The sequence below is a fragment of the Hemibagrus wyckioides genome, linkage group LG17 (assembly GCF_019097595.1).
Source record: "Hemibagrus wyckioides isolate EC202008001 linkage group LG17, SWU_Hwy_1.0, whole genome shotgun sequence".
NCBI lineage: Eukaryota > Metazoa > Chordata > Actinopteri > Siluriformes > Bagridae > Hemibagrus > Hemibagrus wyckioides.
In genome coordinates, this window is record NC_080726.1 from 1911314 (window position 1) to 1928204 (window position 16891).

Sequence of the window (16891 nt, forward strand, 5' to 3'; positions counted from 1 at the left end):
AGGTAAGAGAGAGAATGTGAGGGAGAAAGAATGTGAGAGAGAGAATGGGAGAAAGAAAGAGAGAGCTGTGGGTGTGTGTGTGTGTGAGAGAGAGAGAGAGCAAGTAAGAAATAAAAAGTAAGATATAATTTTCCCAGATTTGCAATGTCATTTTGCAAAATAAGATGGATGGATGGATGGATGTACAAATGCCCACAGGCACTGTTAGATCATTTTTCAGACAGAAATAATTCTATAAATAATTGATTATTTGTGTGGAGGACTGGAGGATTTTCAGCCTGTTGTAACAGAAGATTAGCCAAAAAACTAAAGATGGTTTAACTCTGTTCCACATCAACAACAGCATGTTTTATACGTTTCCAGTAAACAGACCACATGCCACCAGGGGAGTGTTTACTGGTTTAAATGGTTTATTATTAAACTGTTCACCTGGTTTAGATTATCATACAGTACATCATGTAGCTTAAATAAAACTAACAAAGTACAACAATGGCTAGAAAAATAAAGGACAGCTGTGTGTAGATTATTAACCCTTTAGTCCAGAAAAACCACAAAAACATAAAACATACAGAAGAATACAACTCAGTAATGGAAAAAAAAAATCAGCTTTGGACTTCTCTCAGTTATTAAGGCTCATTCTGACTGCTTCACTTTAATATACTAGTTTTAAAATGATATTTCGATTGATTGATGAATCCATAATTGGTGTTAATTGTATTAAATATCGATATACTGAGATAAAATCTGTAAATAATGAGCTTTTAAAGAGATGAGGATTTCTGTACAAACTGAACACTAATTACAGGAGTATATTACTTTATTAATGACTTTATCAAGCATATTAAGTGCGTTATATAAACCCATATTCCCATGAATAAACAGCAACAAGGAATCAGAAATATTACGTAATAAGAAGTTTATCACGTTTAATCTTTTGGTGTTTTATATTAAATCATTAGATGTTATGCTCTTTAAATCTGACTCGTGATGATTTGCGACAAATTCCTACAGAAAACCCGAATGAAGAGTAAATAAATATTCTATTTTAAATACATTTATTTCCTCGTTTTTATCCTCCAGGTGTGTAAACTGAAGGAAAAGACAAACTTCTGCAAGACTGGATTAAAGATCAACATAAAACACGTAAATGATGTTTACCTGAGTCAAAAAATATTATCCCAAACAAACGTTTTCATTAAACAATTAACGAGCTTGAGCATCGTTTACAACAAAGGGGCGGGTCTTGCCATCTAACGAACCTAAAATGGACGCCGCCAGAACTTAATAGTGGTGTTTGGAAATGGCCGTTAGCATCGTTAGACCATAATCATTCATAATGATTTAAAGAGTTATTGTGTAAAGTAGAATTTCCCCCAAAGTAACATTTTAAGGCTTCTATGTCCATTTCTATCGAATTTATTCAAGCTGTAATTTAGTAGAGCTACTTTTCTCACACACACTTCACAAAAATTCCTGTTTCAAACACATAATGCTTCCTCATAAAGATCTTAAACTCCACATCTCCTTCCATAAATGCTCATCTACCTACATTCAATACTAGTGAGTGAAAAAATGTCACAAATGTCCAGCTTTTTTACTTTATAAATCTTGATGAGAAATGGAGGTAGCTGTGTGCCTCTGTTACTTGTGTGAAGTGTGTGTGTGTGTGTGTGTGTGTGTGTGGTGTTTATTATTGACTCTTCAGAGGTGAGGACGTTCGGCGGTAGGTGATGTGTAAGTGCTGGGTCAGGGCTTGGTTCTCCAGCGCCATGAACACCGTCTGCTCCAGTTTCCCGTCTGATCTCAGCTGCAAGATCCTGGAGATCTGATCAAAGGTCAGGAAAAGAAATGTAAACACACAGCTTTACAAAAATGATAGTTATAAGAACTTCTCCACCAGAGGAACACGGGACAGACCTGCTGGACGTATGGCTCCTTGGCGAAAGAAATCCTGGCCAAAGCTTTGCTCTGTAGAGTGAGTTTCTGCTCAACCAGCTCGCCTTCCTCGATCTCTACTAGTCCTGTAAAAACACACACACACACACACAGCTATGATTACTGCAGTTCAATCTGTCATGTAACTTTATAAAAGTGTGTGTGATAGAGAAGCATCAGACTCCAAGAATGAGACCTACAGAAGTACAGACTCATGCTCTGAAACAGCTGGGACAGCTGTGCTGATCCTAGAGCATTACCGAGCGCTAACACTAACCGGGTTTCCTGTTACATTTAGTGTTTGCATTTTTAAATCCTCTCATGTAGCTTTGAAAACTACCAAAATGTCAAAGTTGTGAAGTGATCTCATGGATTTTCTAGTTTAGTAAAAAATCTTTGAATGTAAAGTCAGAGTTTGGGACTTGAGACGAAATCACGATGAAGGTGGAAAGCTAAACAGGAAGACAGAGCTGATGAGTGTGTGTAACATCGAGCTGTTTAGTGAATGGTCTGGATGTACATGTTAGAGCAGAGCTGTATTATAGACCTGGATTTGGAGATCCTTTAAGGTTCGTCCGAAACCCTTTAACACTTTAAATGTAAAGTGTCCTGTTGGCCATCATTATAGATGGAAGTACAAAACATTTCCTCTGTTTAAGGAAGACCTGTGCACTTGATCTGCTCTGTCAGTAGCTGAATACTGGTAGTTGTACTAATTAACGGAGGAATCAGTCATCAGATCCAGACCTGAGTTCTGAGCGATGATGAAGGCCACTTTGTTGGTGCCTGGCTGAATCCGGATGAAACCGGTCTCTCTGTGAAGAGGCTTTTTACTGTCAGCATGGCAAGCGTTAAACCTGAGGACACAGACACAGACACACACAGACACACAGAGAGCATCTTAAGGAACCTGGAATCTGATTGGTTGAAGGTGTTTATACGGAAATTATTAAAAGAAGTTTATATTAATTCATGTGTTATTGTTTCTATAGTAACTGCTCTTTAACATTTTTGGCTTTAGTGGGTTTTTTCCCCAACCAAGTAATATTATACAGCTTTCCTACTGTAGTTGGTGGATGAGGCATTTAGAGAATTATATAAAAGCCTCCCCAAACAGATGGAGAAAATGTATATAAATAAAACACATAATTAAGCAGCACCATCATCATCATCATCATCATCATCATGTAGTTATTATGAGTGAAATCTGCTGCATGGTTTACATGAAGTTGATGACCGGTTGTCCCACATGAGTGAAATACAGTGTCTCGTGGTAGAGGGAAGGTTTGATGGTGGGGAAGGACACCTGACCCGGCTCATCCGATTCCCACGTCCCTAACAGCCAGTCCAGCGGGAGCAGGGCCGGGTTCAAATCCACTGCTGTGGGTCAGAAAAGGGAATTAATCAGTGATCTGTTCTGATAATTACTCTTGGAAATGTTTATCAAGATAGTTTGCTTAAACAGCGTCCTCTAATGAGTTATGGCCCGACTTCTGACCCAATACAGGGCCCAAGACATGGAGTTTATTTCAAGACAAAGAGGAAAGGAGTCATTATTCCCATCAACCAATCACTGATCACTGTCATTCCCAATGACCAATCACTGACCACCATTATTCTTCTTGCATGGTTCTTTGTTCTTCATTTAAATCTTTCCAACCGTTGCCTTCATGTGTCTGTTTCCTGCATTACCATAGCTCACTTTATCTGCATTATTCATGAACTTATAGAATTTATTATAGTGTAAATACATTATATTGCCAAAAGTTTTGGGTCACCCCTCCACTTGGTGGGAACAGTTTGGGGATGACCCCTTCCAGTTCCAACATGACTGCACACCAGTGCACAAAGCAAGGTCCATAAAGACATGGATGAGTGAGTTTGGTGTGGAGGAACATGACTGGCCTGCACAGAGTCCTGACCTCAACCCCATAGAACACCTTTGGGATGAATTAGAGCGGAGACTGCTAACCAGGCCTTCTCATCCAACATCAGTGCCTGACCTCACAAATGTGCTTCTACAGGAACTGTCAAAAATTCCATGTTACATTCATGTGCATGGAAAGGCAGACATCCCTGTTTTGTCCTGACTCACAGTCTCCACTCTAATTCATTCCAAAGGTGTTCTATGGGGTTGAGGTCAGGACTCTATGCAGGTCAGTCAAGTTCCTCCACACCAAACTCACTCATCCATGTCTTTATGGACCTTGCTTTGGTCACTGGTGAGCAGTCATGTTGGAACAGGAAGGGGTCATCCCCAAACTGTTCCCACAAAGAGCATGAAATTGTCCAAAATGTCTTGGTATGCTGACACTTTCACTGGAACTGAGGGACCGAGCCCAACCCTTTTGTAAAGCTGCTTTGAGACAATGTCCATTGTAAAAGGCGCTATACAAATAAAATTGAATTGAACCCCTGAAAAACCTGACCTGAATTCAATGATTTGGAGGGGTGTCCCAAAACCTTTGGCACCACAGTGTCTGTAAATGACCAAGCTGTGTCCAGAGATGACCTCTTCCAACAAGATATAATGTTACACTTTAAAAAGTAAAAGAAAACAAAGCTTTCTCCTTCATGTAATCTGGCTTGATATGTAAATGAGCTCGATGATCTCATGAATATGCAAATAGGTCGATGACGTCAACCGGCGCCTTCTCTCCTACTCTCTACAGCTCCTCTACAGTGGAAAGCTCCCTTTCATTTTAATAGGAACACCTGTAACACGTTTATGCAGTAAATATGCGAGTCCAAAACACCGAAATAAGTGCACTACACTTATAGGGCATGAAAGAATAGTGTTCATCATATTTAGTGCACTATGTGGTCGAGTTTGGAACAACCCTAACACAGACCTTGGTCACTAATCCTTTATTATTAGAAACCTACATTTACTGCAATATCAGTGCACCAATTTAGACTTGTTTAAGCTAAATAAATGCGTTATTATTACACAAGGTTTTATAAAACAATATTACATAAGTGCACTTAGCGACACGTAAAAACTCCCAAAACAAACCGGAAATGCTCACCAGGTTGACTCACTGGACACGACATTCTGCTGAGATCTGATGAAAGTCTGGTGAACAATTAGTCTAATTAATAAGTCTAATTTATGTATAAACAACAAACGACTCGAATAAGCTTAAAATTAAACAGAACACTCAGTTCACCGGCGGACTCAGTCATTTGTTTCGATAAGAACTACCATGCAACTTAGATCGGATGTGCACGCCCACTGTGAACTGTGAACTGTGGGAAATGTAGTCAGCGAAATACACGAAACAAAACAACAAACATTGCATTTATATTTATTATTTAATCTCGAGATCATTACAAAATACAGTAACAATCAACATATTATCTGTCATCAACAACCGATTACGATTATTAACTAACAAAATTTATAAAAGATACATTCCGACGCTAAAGAGAATTCTATTCATGACATTCCAAATTGCTCTGTTTTGGTTTATATAGTGCACTAGGTAGGGTGCTGGGACCCTTATTTTGTGTCCTAAACAGTGCGTGTATATAGGGATAAGGAAGTAATTTGAGATACATCCTGAGGTGTTTCGTTTTTAATGGCATAAATTTAAATCACTTAAAAACTACAAGTATAATAAGAATATAATCTAGATAATAAAACATGTTGGTGCTTTGTTTCACGTTTATATGAAAAAAAAAACCCAAACAAACAGCAAACGAGCAATATTAGGATTTAAACTTGTCCACTTTCTTGTGTCTTGTATAGGTAATGTGTTTCTATAGAAACGGAACATTCCACTGCGCCAAAAATGGGGAAGACCAGGAATTGTTACGTGATGACAGTAAATTCTTTATTTTACATTATAAATAGCGCATTTGTGGTGAAACAAAAAAAACGATTAATGATCGCTTAAAATATGTCTACCTAACATGTTAGTCTGAATAATAATTTATAGAACGGGATTTCTTACGTGGTAAAAGAAAAAAAAAAAAAACAACAAGCCGCTGACGAGCACATGGACACGTCCAAGCCGAGTCCTTACCGAGGAATTTTCAGAGGAAATTAAGCTAATTGGCTTTCTTTGTCTTTTTTCTCTTGTGTTTTGTGAAAGGTGACGTTTAAGAGCTCAGGTGTGTTCCTGAATGGACACTGGACGTGGTCAGTTCTTGCTGAGTCTGAGGCAGGGGTTAGAGAGGACTCAGCCAGGTAGACCTGGAGGAAACTCAAGAGGATGCAGAAAGAAAAAAGCTGCACGTGACGGCCGCAGAAGGAGGTAGCCATGCCTAACTGGACGCTCCACAATGGCCTCATGTGGCCTTCTTAATCAGACCTTCACCTTTACATTTACATTTACGGCGTTTGGAAGAGGCCCTATCCAGGGCGACTTACATTTGTTTTATCTCATTTTTAATTTTTATACAACTGAGCAATTGGGGGTTAAGGGCCTTGTTCAGGGGCCCAGCAGTGGCAGCTTGATGGACATGGGATTCAGACTAACAACCAAGGATTCATCTTTCATTAGAGCCCTAAATCCTGTTAGGGTTTGTCCCTGTGGCTTCACTCGTCTAGTAGAACCCCAGAAACATGAACCCTCGAACCCTTGGGGATTTTTTTGTAAGAGTGTAGAACGTTACGTTTCACACCACATGATGTCACAATGCTAATTTTTTAAACTGTACTCTGAGGTCTAGAAGATATTTACGTTGTTTCTCTCCAGAACCTGTGCTTGATTGAAGAGAGGAAGACGAGTACTGTGTGTTTAAGGGGTGTTTAGCTCTGGGAGGGTCTTTATGGTTGAGTATAATTGGGCTTTGGGGTAGGGTTTATGGATGGGGACCTTTAGTTTCAGAGGGTTTATAGTTTTTTGGGGGTACTTCTGGCTGGGACACAATATTTTTAAGGGGTGAGGGGGTATTTAGCTTTGGGGCAGGGTATTTATGGCTGTGAGACATTTGGTTTTGGGGGTGTGGTATCTGGCTTTGGAGAAGGGTTTTTTGGGAGGGTATTTATGGTTGTGGGACATTTGTTTCTTTGGGGGGTGGGTATTTGTGGTTATAGGGCAACTGGCTTTAGCGGGTATTTGTGATTGTGGGGTATTTGGTTTAGGGGGGCATGGTGTTTTGTTGTTGTGTGTGTGTGTGGTATTTATTGTTGTGGGACATTTGTTTCTTTTGTGGTGTATTTGTGGTTGCGGGGCATTCGGGTCCGGGGTGGGGGTGGCATCTTGGGGTAATTTGTGGTTATGGAGCATTTGATGGTTTCTCTCTCTCTTTTTTTTAACAGGTCTAGGTCTGAAAGCTCAAAACCAGCTCCACCCCCACCTCCAGTAGTATGTTGTCCTGCCCCACCCTGGTCTCTTCCTGCCTCCTGCTCCAGGGTAAATTACTTTAAAAGGTAAATGTCTCTGAGATGCCATGCCTGAATGATTTCTGTACCGGTCACAGCTCACTGGACTCTAACGCATCATTTCTGACCAGACTGCCTCCTGAGGTCATCCTGAAGATTTTCTCCTACTTGGATGCGGCGTCTCTCTTCTCCGTCTGTTTCGTTAGCCGCCAGTTTCATGAGCTGGCTAATGACAAGTAGGTGACTCTCTTCAGCGTCAGTGTGTTGGTGTGGAGATACATTTGATAGAGAACATAAGAGTGACCTTGTAAACCCTGTGCCACTTTAAATCCTGCAGCGTGATATGGTATGAGCTGTACTCCTGTGAGATGGGCAGGAGAAAGTGGAAGCTGGACTCTGAGAGCGCTGATGTGCAGGACGTCCCGGCAGCCGTGTGGAAGAAGCTGCTGTTCAGTGAGATGGGCTGCCACAAGGACGCCGTGTGGATGAAGAAGCTGAGACACATGAATCTGAACACGGGAATGCCGGAGCAGACGGAGCAGGTCCTCAGGTCAGAGGTGTTCCTCGTCCTCTCACTGCCCTGGAGAGCTTTATTCAGACACAGGGGTCATTCAAGGTGACTTAGGAAGCAAGGAAGAGACATAAAAAGTCATACTGTAGCTTCAACCCTAAGAGTATGTTAATGTTTATACGTGAAAGGTTATGCAGTCTAGCAAGTTTAAGCTACTTAAATAATAAACCAACACCAAGGTTTCCGGAAGTCTCTTGAACAGAAGGTGAGACGTTGTTTTTCAGTCTAGTCAACAAGTCTGATACACAGACACTCGGCTTTAAACTGAAAAAGAATCAGGGATAGAAAATAAGGACTGGAATGAATAAAATCAAACATTTATTTGTTCTGACGTGTAACACATAATACATGAAATTAAAATAAAAATAAAAAACGTAAAAAAGAAATTCTGAATGCTGTCTTTTTTTTTAAATTCCATCATTAAAAACCTTAACAAATATAGAAATTTAAATTGAATTCTTGAATAATTTAAATGTTATTTGTAAAATATATAAAGCTGCTAAAAAATCTCTTTTTATATGTTTTGATGAACCTTCATGAAATTCAAATGAATTCATATTTTAACGTTTACATTAAAAACAAGCATGTTTGTTCAAGCAGGTTTTATTTCACAAAATTCAGATAAAAAAATTCAGTTTTAAAGCATAAAACGAACCGAACTCAGGTTAGGAGTTGCAGTGCTGAGATCTGCGCAGGTACATTCTCTTCAGATAAAACACACACACGTCTGGCCTTCAAAACAAACATCATCTGCATCATTTGCATCTGGTCTTCAAAGTGAGATTTACAGACAGAATGAATGTTGGTGAAGTGAATTATTGAACCTCTGACACTAAGAACATTCAGTCTGTGATGGACGTTTATTAGCTGAACTGGTTTTGCTTTCAGTAATGGTGTTAATTAAAGCCGATGTGTTCTGCAGGAGTCTGCGTGTAGTCTGGGAGATCACACTCACGCTTAAGCGAGGGAAGCAGAGCGTGTACAAGCAATCTCAGGCCTTTTTCTCTGACTCGTCCGTCACCGTGTGCTGGAGCGGCGGCGTCTGGCCGAGAATTCAGAACGTCTACAACGTGCAGCTCCACGGAGTCTTGGGTTCCCCGACGACTATAACAGCCAAGTGAGCAAGATCCTTCAGTAACGACTAGGTATAAATCTGCGTTCTTCCCGAATCTCACTGCAGCGGCGCTTGTGTCTGTTCCAGGCCGGCGTGGCGCTCTCTCATCAGTAAAACGTTGGTGAGGAGGATGGAGAAGTGGAGGTACATCGGCGAGGACAGTCTGGTGAAACTGGTGCAGTTTGATGAAGGGATCACTGTGGGAGTATGGAGAGTACGACTGGGTTTAACATCCACAACTCCTTTAACACGTCTCTGTGTTTTGTGTGTTTATTTACGTATTTGTCTTTATGCCTGGCTGTAGGGCACCTGGATAATCGCCTTCATCATGGCCACCTTACACTTCCACAGACTGGTGGAGAGAAGCGTTCTCGGCTCGCTCTTCTGGTACGCTGATGTTTGTTTTACCGTTCCTATGACTAAGAGGCACTGAGGCCACACCTCCTTCCTGGTGACTGACAGGCACAGAGGCCACACCTCCTTTACTATGACTGACAGGCACAGAGGCCACACCTCTTTCACTATGACTGAAAGGCACAGAGGCCACACCTCCTTTACTATGACTGACATACACAGAGGCCACACCTCCTTCACTATGACTGAAAGGCACAGAGGCCACACCTCCTTTATTATGACTGACATGCACAGAGGCCACACCTCCTTCCATATGACTGAGAGGCACAGAGGCCACACCCCCTTCACTATGACTGAGAGGCACAGAGGCCACAACTCCATTATGACTGAGGGGCACAGAGGCCACACCTCCTTCCATATGCCTGAGAGGCACAGAGGCCACACCTTCTTCACCATGACTGAGAGGCACAGAGGCCAAACCTCCTTCACTATGACTGAGAGGCACAGAGGCCACACCTCCTTCACTATGACTGAGAGGCACAGAGGCCAAACAATCCTTCACTATGACTGAGAGGCACAGAGGCCACACCTCCTTCACTATGACTGAGAGGCACAGAGGCCAAACAATCCTTCACTATGACTGAGAGGCACAGAGGCCACACCTCCTTCACTATGACTGAGAGGCACAGAGGCCAAACCTCCTTCACTATGACTGAGAGGCACAGAGGCCAAACCTCCTTCACTATGACTGAGAGGCACAGAGGCCAAACCTCCTTCACTATGACTGAAAGGCACAGAGGCCACACCTCCTTTATTATGACTGACATGCACAGAGGCCAAACCTCCTTCACTATGACTGAGAGGCACAGAGGCCAAACCTCCTTCACTATGACTGAAAGGCACAGAGGCCACACCTCCTTTATTATGACTGACATGCACAGAGGCCACACCTCCTTCCATATGACTGAGAGGCACAGAGGCCAAACAATCCTTCACTATGACTGAGAGGCACAGAGGCCACACCTCCTTCACTATGACTGAGAGGCACAGAGGCCAAACAATCCTTCACTATGACTGAGAGGCACAGAGGCCACACCTCCTTCACTATGACTGAGAGGCACAGAGGCCAAACCTCCTTCACTATGACTGAGAGGCACAGAGGCCAAACCTCCTTCACTATGACTGAGAGGCACAGAGGCCAAACCTCCTTCACTATGACTGAAAGGCACAGAGGCCACACCTCCTTTATTATGACTGACATGCACAGAGGCCAAACCTCCTTCACTATGACTGAGAGGCACAGAGGCCAAACCTCCTTCACTATGACTGAAAGGCACAGAGGCCACACCTCCTTTATTATGACTGACATGCACAGAGGCCACACCTCCTTCCATATGACTGAGAGGCACAGAGGCCACACCCCCTTCACTATGACTGAGAGGCACAGAGGCCAAACCTCCTTCACAATGACTGAGAGGCACAGAGGCCACACCTCCTTCACTATGCCTGAGAGGCACAGAGGCCACACCTCCTTCACTATGACTGAGAGGCACAGAGGCCAAACCTCCTTCACTATGCCTGAGAGGCACAGAGGCCACACTTCCTTCACTATGCCTGAGAGGCACAGAGGCCACACCTCCTTCACCATGACTGAGAGGCACAGAGGCCACACCTCCTTCACCATGACTGAGAGGCACAGAGGCCACATCTCCTTCACCATGACTGAGAGGCACAGAGGCCAAACCTCCTTCACCATGACTGAGAGGCACAGAGGCCACACCTCCTTCACCATGACTGAGAGGCACAGAGGCCACACCTCCTTCATTATGACTGACATGAACAGACTAGCCACACCTCCTTTATGGTGACTGACATGCACAGAGGCCACACCTCCTTCCATATGAGTGACATGCACAGACAACCACACCTCCTTCCTGGTGACTGATAGACACAGACACCACACCTCCTTCACTAGACCTGGGCCTATGACTGATATTTCTCCTTCTTTCCCCCCTCTCCCACCCCAAACACACCCACCAGCCCCTATAGGCCCAGGGCGTTCCCCGCCCTGCATATCGACGTGCCCCCGGGGTTCAGTGTCCATGGTTACACGGTGCTCCTGCTGCTTCACAACTCAGTGAGACGCATCCTGCAGTGCCGTTACTCACCTGTGCTCTGCACCAGAGGTATGGACTCAACACTGCTCACGCTAATAACAGTTAATCAGAGCTAGGAGCATGTGCTGTTTCATTCATTCATTCTTTCAATGCATGAGCATATCCAGTTCTAACACACACACACACATGATTCTGATATTTATTGTGCAGTTATGGGGTACACCCCAGGACCCAATAAATAGTGTAAAGAATTGTGATTGATAGCAAGGCGTTTTAATGTACTAAACTGGATATTACTGATATAAATGATATCATTATATCATATTTTTTAAAGAATAATGTGTTTCTGTGATTTCAATGCATTCACAAATGCTCTGTACAAGTTGTACTTTCATTACTGTAGTCATTCTCACATAAATGAAGATTAATCAAAATAACTGTGTAAGACATTTTGTTAGAAAGTAAAAATCATTGTGATTATTTTACTTTATCAGGTTTCGTTAGAGCTGAAGCTTGGTTTGAAGTTTCACTTGAATCTTGTCTTTATTTTGTCCTCATCAGATAAGCAGCATGGCGAATTTGTGCAGCTCCGCCCTGTTCACATCACCCAGAAACACACGCCCATCTCGGGGAGGATCAGTTTTCCATGGAAAGCCGGCAAGCTGCAGGGAGACATCAAGGTAACGCTCTGTAGTGCTAACTACAACTACAGCCTTTAATATTAATATCTACATTAATCATGTATAACATTCTGAGCAGTGAGAGGTGAAGTGAATGAGTGATTGCCTCATCATGGGACCTGTTAGTGGGTGGGATATATTAGACAGCGAGTGAAAAGTTGTGATTGCGGATAGACCACTGGATCAGAGCATCTCCAAAACTGCAGCTCTTGTGGGGTGTTCCCGGTCTGCAGTGGTCAGTATCTATCAAAAGTATCCTTTAAGCCTTTGAGGCTCCACCTCACAACTTACAGGACTTAAAGGATCTGCTGCTAAAGTCTTGGTGCCAGATACCACAGCACACCTTCAGGGATCTAGTGGAGTCCATGCCTTGACCGCTCAGGGCTGTTTTAGCAGCAAAAGGGGGACCAACACAATATTAGTCAGGTGGTCATAATGTTATGGCTGGTGTATACATCAATACAACACCGAACACTAAGATCTACTTCATCCAGTTTGACCTCCAGACCTCCTCATAAAACAGTTCCACTATTTAAAATAAGGAATAAAATTACTCCGTGTGTGTTGATCTGTTTGTATGAGCCAATTGCTGTATATATGTATATAGCCGTTGCTATAGAAACGATAACGCATTAGAACGTGTTGTTATAGAGAATAAATGAATACTTTCTTAACCAATCAGAATGCAGGATATAACTAGTGCTGTGTGTCATCTGTGTATATCGTTGGATTCATTTAAACAGCACATTTTCACCGAGTTGCTTGTAGGGCTGCTACAAGACGTCTCCAAAAGTAACATACTGACGCTTTAACGTCTTTCTTAAAGGTTTGTTGTATTTCTGTAGTCTGGAAGTGAAATATTTTTTTAGTGTTTGGACTGTATTAGAACCTGTGTTGTGTTTTTATTTAAACGACGGATCTTGTTGGTGATTACGAGGTTGTTTTGCGAGCAGAACTGCTGTATGATGACCGTGTCGGTGCTGGACGAGGCTCAGAGGCCGGTGTGGTGCATCAGCTCGTCCGCCGCTCTCTTCCTCCGTCACTCCCGCGTGGTGTGTGAAACCTACGACGGCGAGCAGTTGGCGCTGAGCTACGACGACACCGACGGGAAGCTGAAGATGACCCTGGTATGGATGCAGGACCTGCAGCTGTACTTCCTGATCGGACTCCACATCTGGATCAGCGTGGAGAAAATGAACACGCACTTCCACAAAGTCGTTCAGGACCACTTCTAAAGAGACGTTTTGAATTTTTAGCATTTATTTTGAAGGTTTAAAGTCGTGACCTGATTTTAGGTAGAAGTGTTAGAAGGTTTGGTTTAAGTCTGGACACAGAGGTTCACTGGTTTTATGTTTGATTGTTAGAAAGTTTTAGAGTCTGAGTGTCACTCAGACTCTAAAAAAGTCCTGTTTTCAGTGTTTTTTTCAGTCTCACAGCTGCTTGGAAACTTTCTCTTGTGTTGTGAAGTGAATAAAGTGAGACTCCACTGTCCTCTGACCTGTACTCCTTTTAATGTAATGCAAATCCCTGGGATGCCACCAGGGAGCGCTGTGGGGCCATTCTCCATAAACAAATCATATTTGTGAGAAATTTATTCATTTAATAAGCAAATCAGGTGATTTTAAACACTTGCAATTTAACCAATTTAAGTCAGGGCTTCTGAGTAACAGAAATGTCTGGGGACAGAACAAGAACCTGAAACCAAACTAACGTTCTTCTTCTCCACATCTCTCCTGTCAGTCATACCAGTATAGACACACCCCCAGTGACCCATCACCCCGAACATAGCGGGATTCAGTCCTAAATCACAGCATAGATACTGTTATTGAGAAGGAAAGAAGACAATCCAACAATCTCACACCGTTTAGCTCAGACAAATTTATTTCATGCTTCAGTAACACATTATATCTGTTATAACAGTGAGAATAAGCCTGCTATAAATGTTGGACAAAAAGGCAGCATATGTCTCCTCTAGCACTTGGCTCTGGGTCTAGAGGTTTAAATTTTGTTCAGTGGTGCGAAAGAAACACTGAGAACACAGCAAAAAAAAAAAAAACTTGACATTTCCAGATGTTCCTGAATGATGACATGCTGTGCTTCCAAAACCTTTGTTCTTCCTCACTGGTGCCAAAGGAAGAAACAAACAGATCAACTTTCTTCTAAGCCCCGCCCCCCAGACACGCCTAGGATGGGTGCTGATCCGAACCCCGGCCCCCCAGACATGCCCAGGATGGGTGCTGATCTAAGCCCCACCCCCCAGACACGTCCTGGATGGGTGCTGTGTAGGCTCGAGTGCTTGGATTGGTCACTTTGAATAAAAAACAGAATACTAAAAGAGAAGAGTTTACTGTACATTTCCACAAGATATTAACAGGTCGCTCAGAAGGCTTACACTGTCCTTGCTACAGCACTTGTAAAGAACTCAATCACACTGTGGCGTATTGGTTGTCTCTACAGTCATCCTGTAGTCCAGTGAGGAGTCTGATGCTGTCACGTGTCTGACGCTAGGCCTTGTGTTTTTTGCAGTGTTTCAGGGCGTCGGCCAGAGCTGCCAGAGCTTTATCAGCGTTAAACGTGCTGCAGTTGTAGCCCATCAGCCCCACTCGCAACACCTAGAGCACAGGCAGATATCAGGGGTTGGTAACACGTAACCTGGGTTTAGTCTTAAACCCAGAGAGTAGCTGTGTATAAGCACTGGTGTAGTAAATAGGGCGGAGCCTAAGTAACATGGCATACACACAGGACAGCTACATTAGCTATTAGATGTTCTCCTCACCAAGCCAATGGACGGCCCCAGACCTCCCGTCATCTCCATCTGGTGGTGTTTCATCATGTAGGTTAGAAGCTCCTTCCAGTCGTATCCTTCAGGGATGGTGATGGTGGTGACTGACGGCAGCCTTAAATCCTGAACACAAACAATTCACGTGTTCTGCATGTTGATAAAGACATGATGCTCAAGAAATAATGATCAAGTGATGAGTGAAGGCCCCACCTTGTCCTTGATGAAGAGTTGAAGGCCGAGATCTTCTAACCCCTTCCACAGATACTCTGCTACCTCTCGGTGCTGCCTCCACGAGTTCTCCAGGCCCTGAGAGAGGATCAGAACATCCTCAACACTGTTACTGATAAATACTCTACTCTGATTGGTCGGGAGGATAAACTGGGAATATGTTTGAAGCAGCCAGTGATTCAATATGAAGCCGTTAAACGCTTCAACAATTCAACACACCTCCTACACCGAGACTGACAAACGCAGAGGCCATGCCTCTGACACTACAACTGACACAGAAGCCACACCTTCTTTTGTGAAGCTGATGCAGATAAACTGAAAAGATAAACTGGCTACACCTCCTGCCATAGATGGGTATAGAAGCGACACCTCCTTCACTCAGACTAACAAATACAGATGAAAACACACCTCCTTTACTAGGCAAACTCACATAAACCACACCTCCTTTATTGTCCAATTTTACATAAGCCACATCTCCTTTACTGAGGTAGACTCACAGAAGCCACACATCCTTTATTGGGCAAACTCACATAAGCCACACCTCCTATATTGGGCAGACTAACATAAACCACATCTCCTTCATTGGGCAAACTCACATAAGCCACACCTCCTTTATTGGGCAGACTGACATAAACCACACCTCCTTTATTGGGCAAAGTCACAGAAGCCACACCTCCTTTATTGAGCAAACTCCCAGAAGCCACACCTCCTTTACTGGACCAGACTCAGATAAGCTACAACCCTTTATAGGACAATCTCACATAAGCCACACCTCCTTTATTGTGCAATCTCACATAAGCCACACCTCCTTTACTGGAGCAGACTCACAGAAGCCACACCTCCTTTACTGGAGCAGACTCACAGAAGCCACACCTCCTTTACTGGAGCAGACTCACAGAAGCCACACCTCCTTTACTGGAGCAGACTCACAGAAGCCACACCTCCTTTACTGGAGCAGACTCACAGAAGCCACACCTCCTTTACTGGAGCAGACTCACAGAAGCCACACCTCCTTTACTGGAGCAGACTCACAGAAGCCACACCTCCATTACTGGAGCAGACTCACAGAAGCCACACCTCCTTTACTGGAGCAGACTCACAGAAGCCACACCTCCTTTACTGGAGCAGACTCACAGAAGCCACACCTCCATTACTGGAGCAGACTCACAGAAGCCACACCTCCTTTACTGGAGCAGACTCACAGAAGCCACACCTCCTTTACTGGAGCAGACTCACAGAAGCCTGGCACTCAGAGAACCTTTAACTCCCTCACTCATAGGCCATGACTCTTTCACTGAGACTGACACATACAGAGGCCACGCCTACTACGCTAGGACTGATACACATAGAGGCCACACCTCCTTATCTATTGCTAAGGCACACAGCCCAATTTTCCGTAGCACTCGGACTGCCTCCCTGTGTGTGTGTGTGTGTCTGGAGTGATGACCTCACACTGACCTTCTCAGTGAGTATAGCGAGACTCTCTCTCAGGGTGAAGAATCCGGACACAGGGCCGGTGTGATGATACCTGCAGGACAGAGGATCAGAGCTCACACACTGACGCTTCCGCAGCGTGACTCTAACCATCATGGCTTCACTGAACACACTCACATGCGGGCAGCTTTCCCGTCGTTACCCCAGTAGTTGGACAGGTGAGTCATGTCCAGCAGGTAGGACACAGGTTTCGTCTTCCTGTTGAACATCTTCTGACTGCAAGAGATTATTAATGGAGTATTACTCATTATTAATTAGATTATTGAGCCATTAATTATTGATTA

At 43.5% G+C, this 16891-nt stretch overlaps 3 protein-coding genes across 4 annotated transcripts in view; 1 reads left to right on the top strand and 2 right to left on the bottom strand.

The window, feature by feature from the left end:
- Positions 1 to 20: 20 nt before the first annotated feature.
- On the bottom strand, positions 21 to 5172 carry thap4 (THAP domain containing 4). The gene is made up of 5 exons (XM_058414579.1): positions 4965 to 5172; positions 3159 to 3315; positions 2683 to 2792; positions 1918 to 2021; positions 21 to 1825 (listed from the first exon to the last, which is right to left on the bottom strand). Exons 1-5 carry the CDS (start codon positions 4987 to 4989, stop codon positions 1691 to 1693), a joined length of 531 nt encoding a protein of 176 aa, XP_058270562.1. The 5' UTR covers positions 4990 to 5172; the 3' UTR covers positions 21 to 1690.
- Positions 5173 to 5720: 548 nt separating this feature from the next.
- Positions 5721 to 14514, top strand: zgc:161973 (uncharacterized protein LOC556635 homolog). 2 transcript variants are annotated; one of them, XM_058414044.1, is made up of 11 exons: positions 5721 to 5762; positions 6033 to 6194; positions 7205 to 7315; positions 7399 to 7503; positions 7605 to 7817; positions 8761 to 8955; positions 9040 to 9166; positions 9257 to 9339; positions 11347 to 11492; positions 11985 to 12103; positions 13057 to 14514. In XM_058414044.1, the coding sequence occupies exons 2-11, from the start codon at positions 6064 to 6066 to the stop codon at positions 13336 to 13338; spliced, it is 1512 nt and encodes a 503-aa protein (XP_058270027.1). In that variant the 5' UTR covers positions 5721 to 5762; positions 6033 to 6063; the 3' UTR covers positions 13339 to 14514. The 2 variants fall into 2 exon arrangements, with proteins under 2 accessions (XP_058270027.1, XP_058270026.1); XM_058414043.1 differs by lacking the exon at positions 5721 to 5762 and having other exon boundaries at positions 5769 to 6194.
- agxtb (alanine--glyoxylate and serine--pyruvate aminotransferase b) overlaps positions 13962 to 16891 on the bottom strand; it is an 8447-nt gene continuing 5517 nt past the window's right edge. Inside the window, exons 7-11 of the mRNA XM_058414045.1 lie at positions 16725 to 16823; positions 16572 to 16641; positions 15096 to 15191; positions 14880 to 15008; positions 13962 to 14715 (exon numbers count right to left, since the gene is read on the bottom strand). Coding sequence (XP_058270028.1) covers positions 14608 to 14715; positions 14880 to 15008; positions 15096 to 15191; positions 16572 to 16641; positions 16725 to 16823 — 502 coding nt within the window. The 3' untranslated portion in view covers positions 13962 to 14607. The remainder of the gene's footprint in view (positions 14716 to 14879; positions 15009 to 15095; positions 15192 to 16571; positions 16642 to 16724; positions 16824 to 16891) is intronic.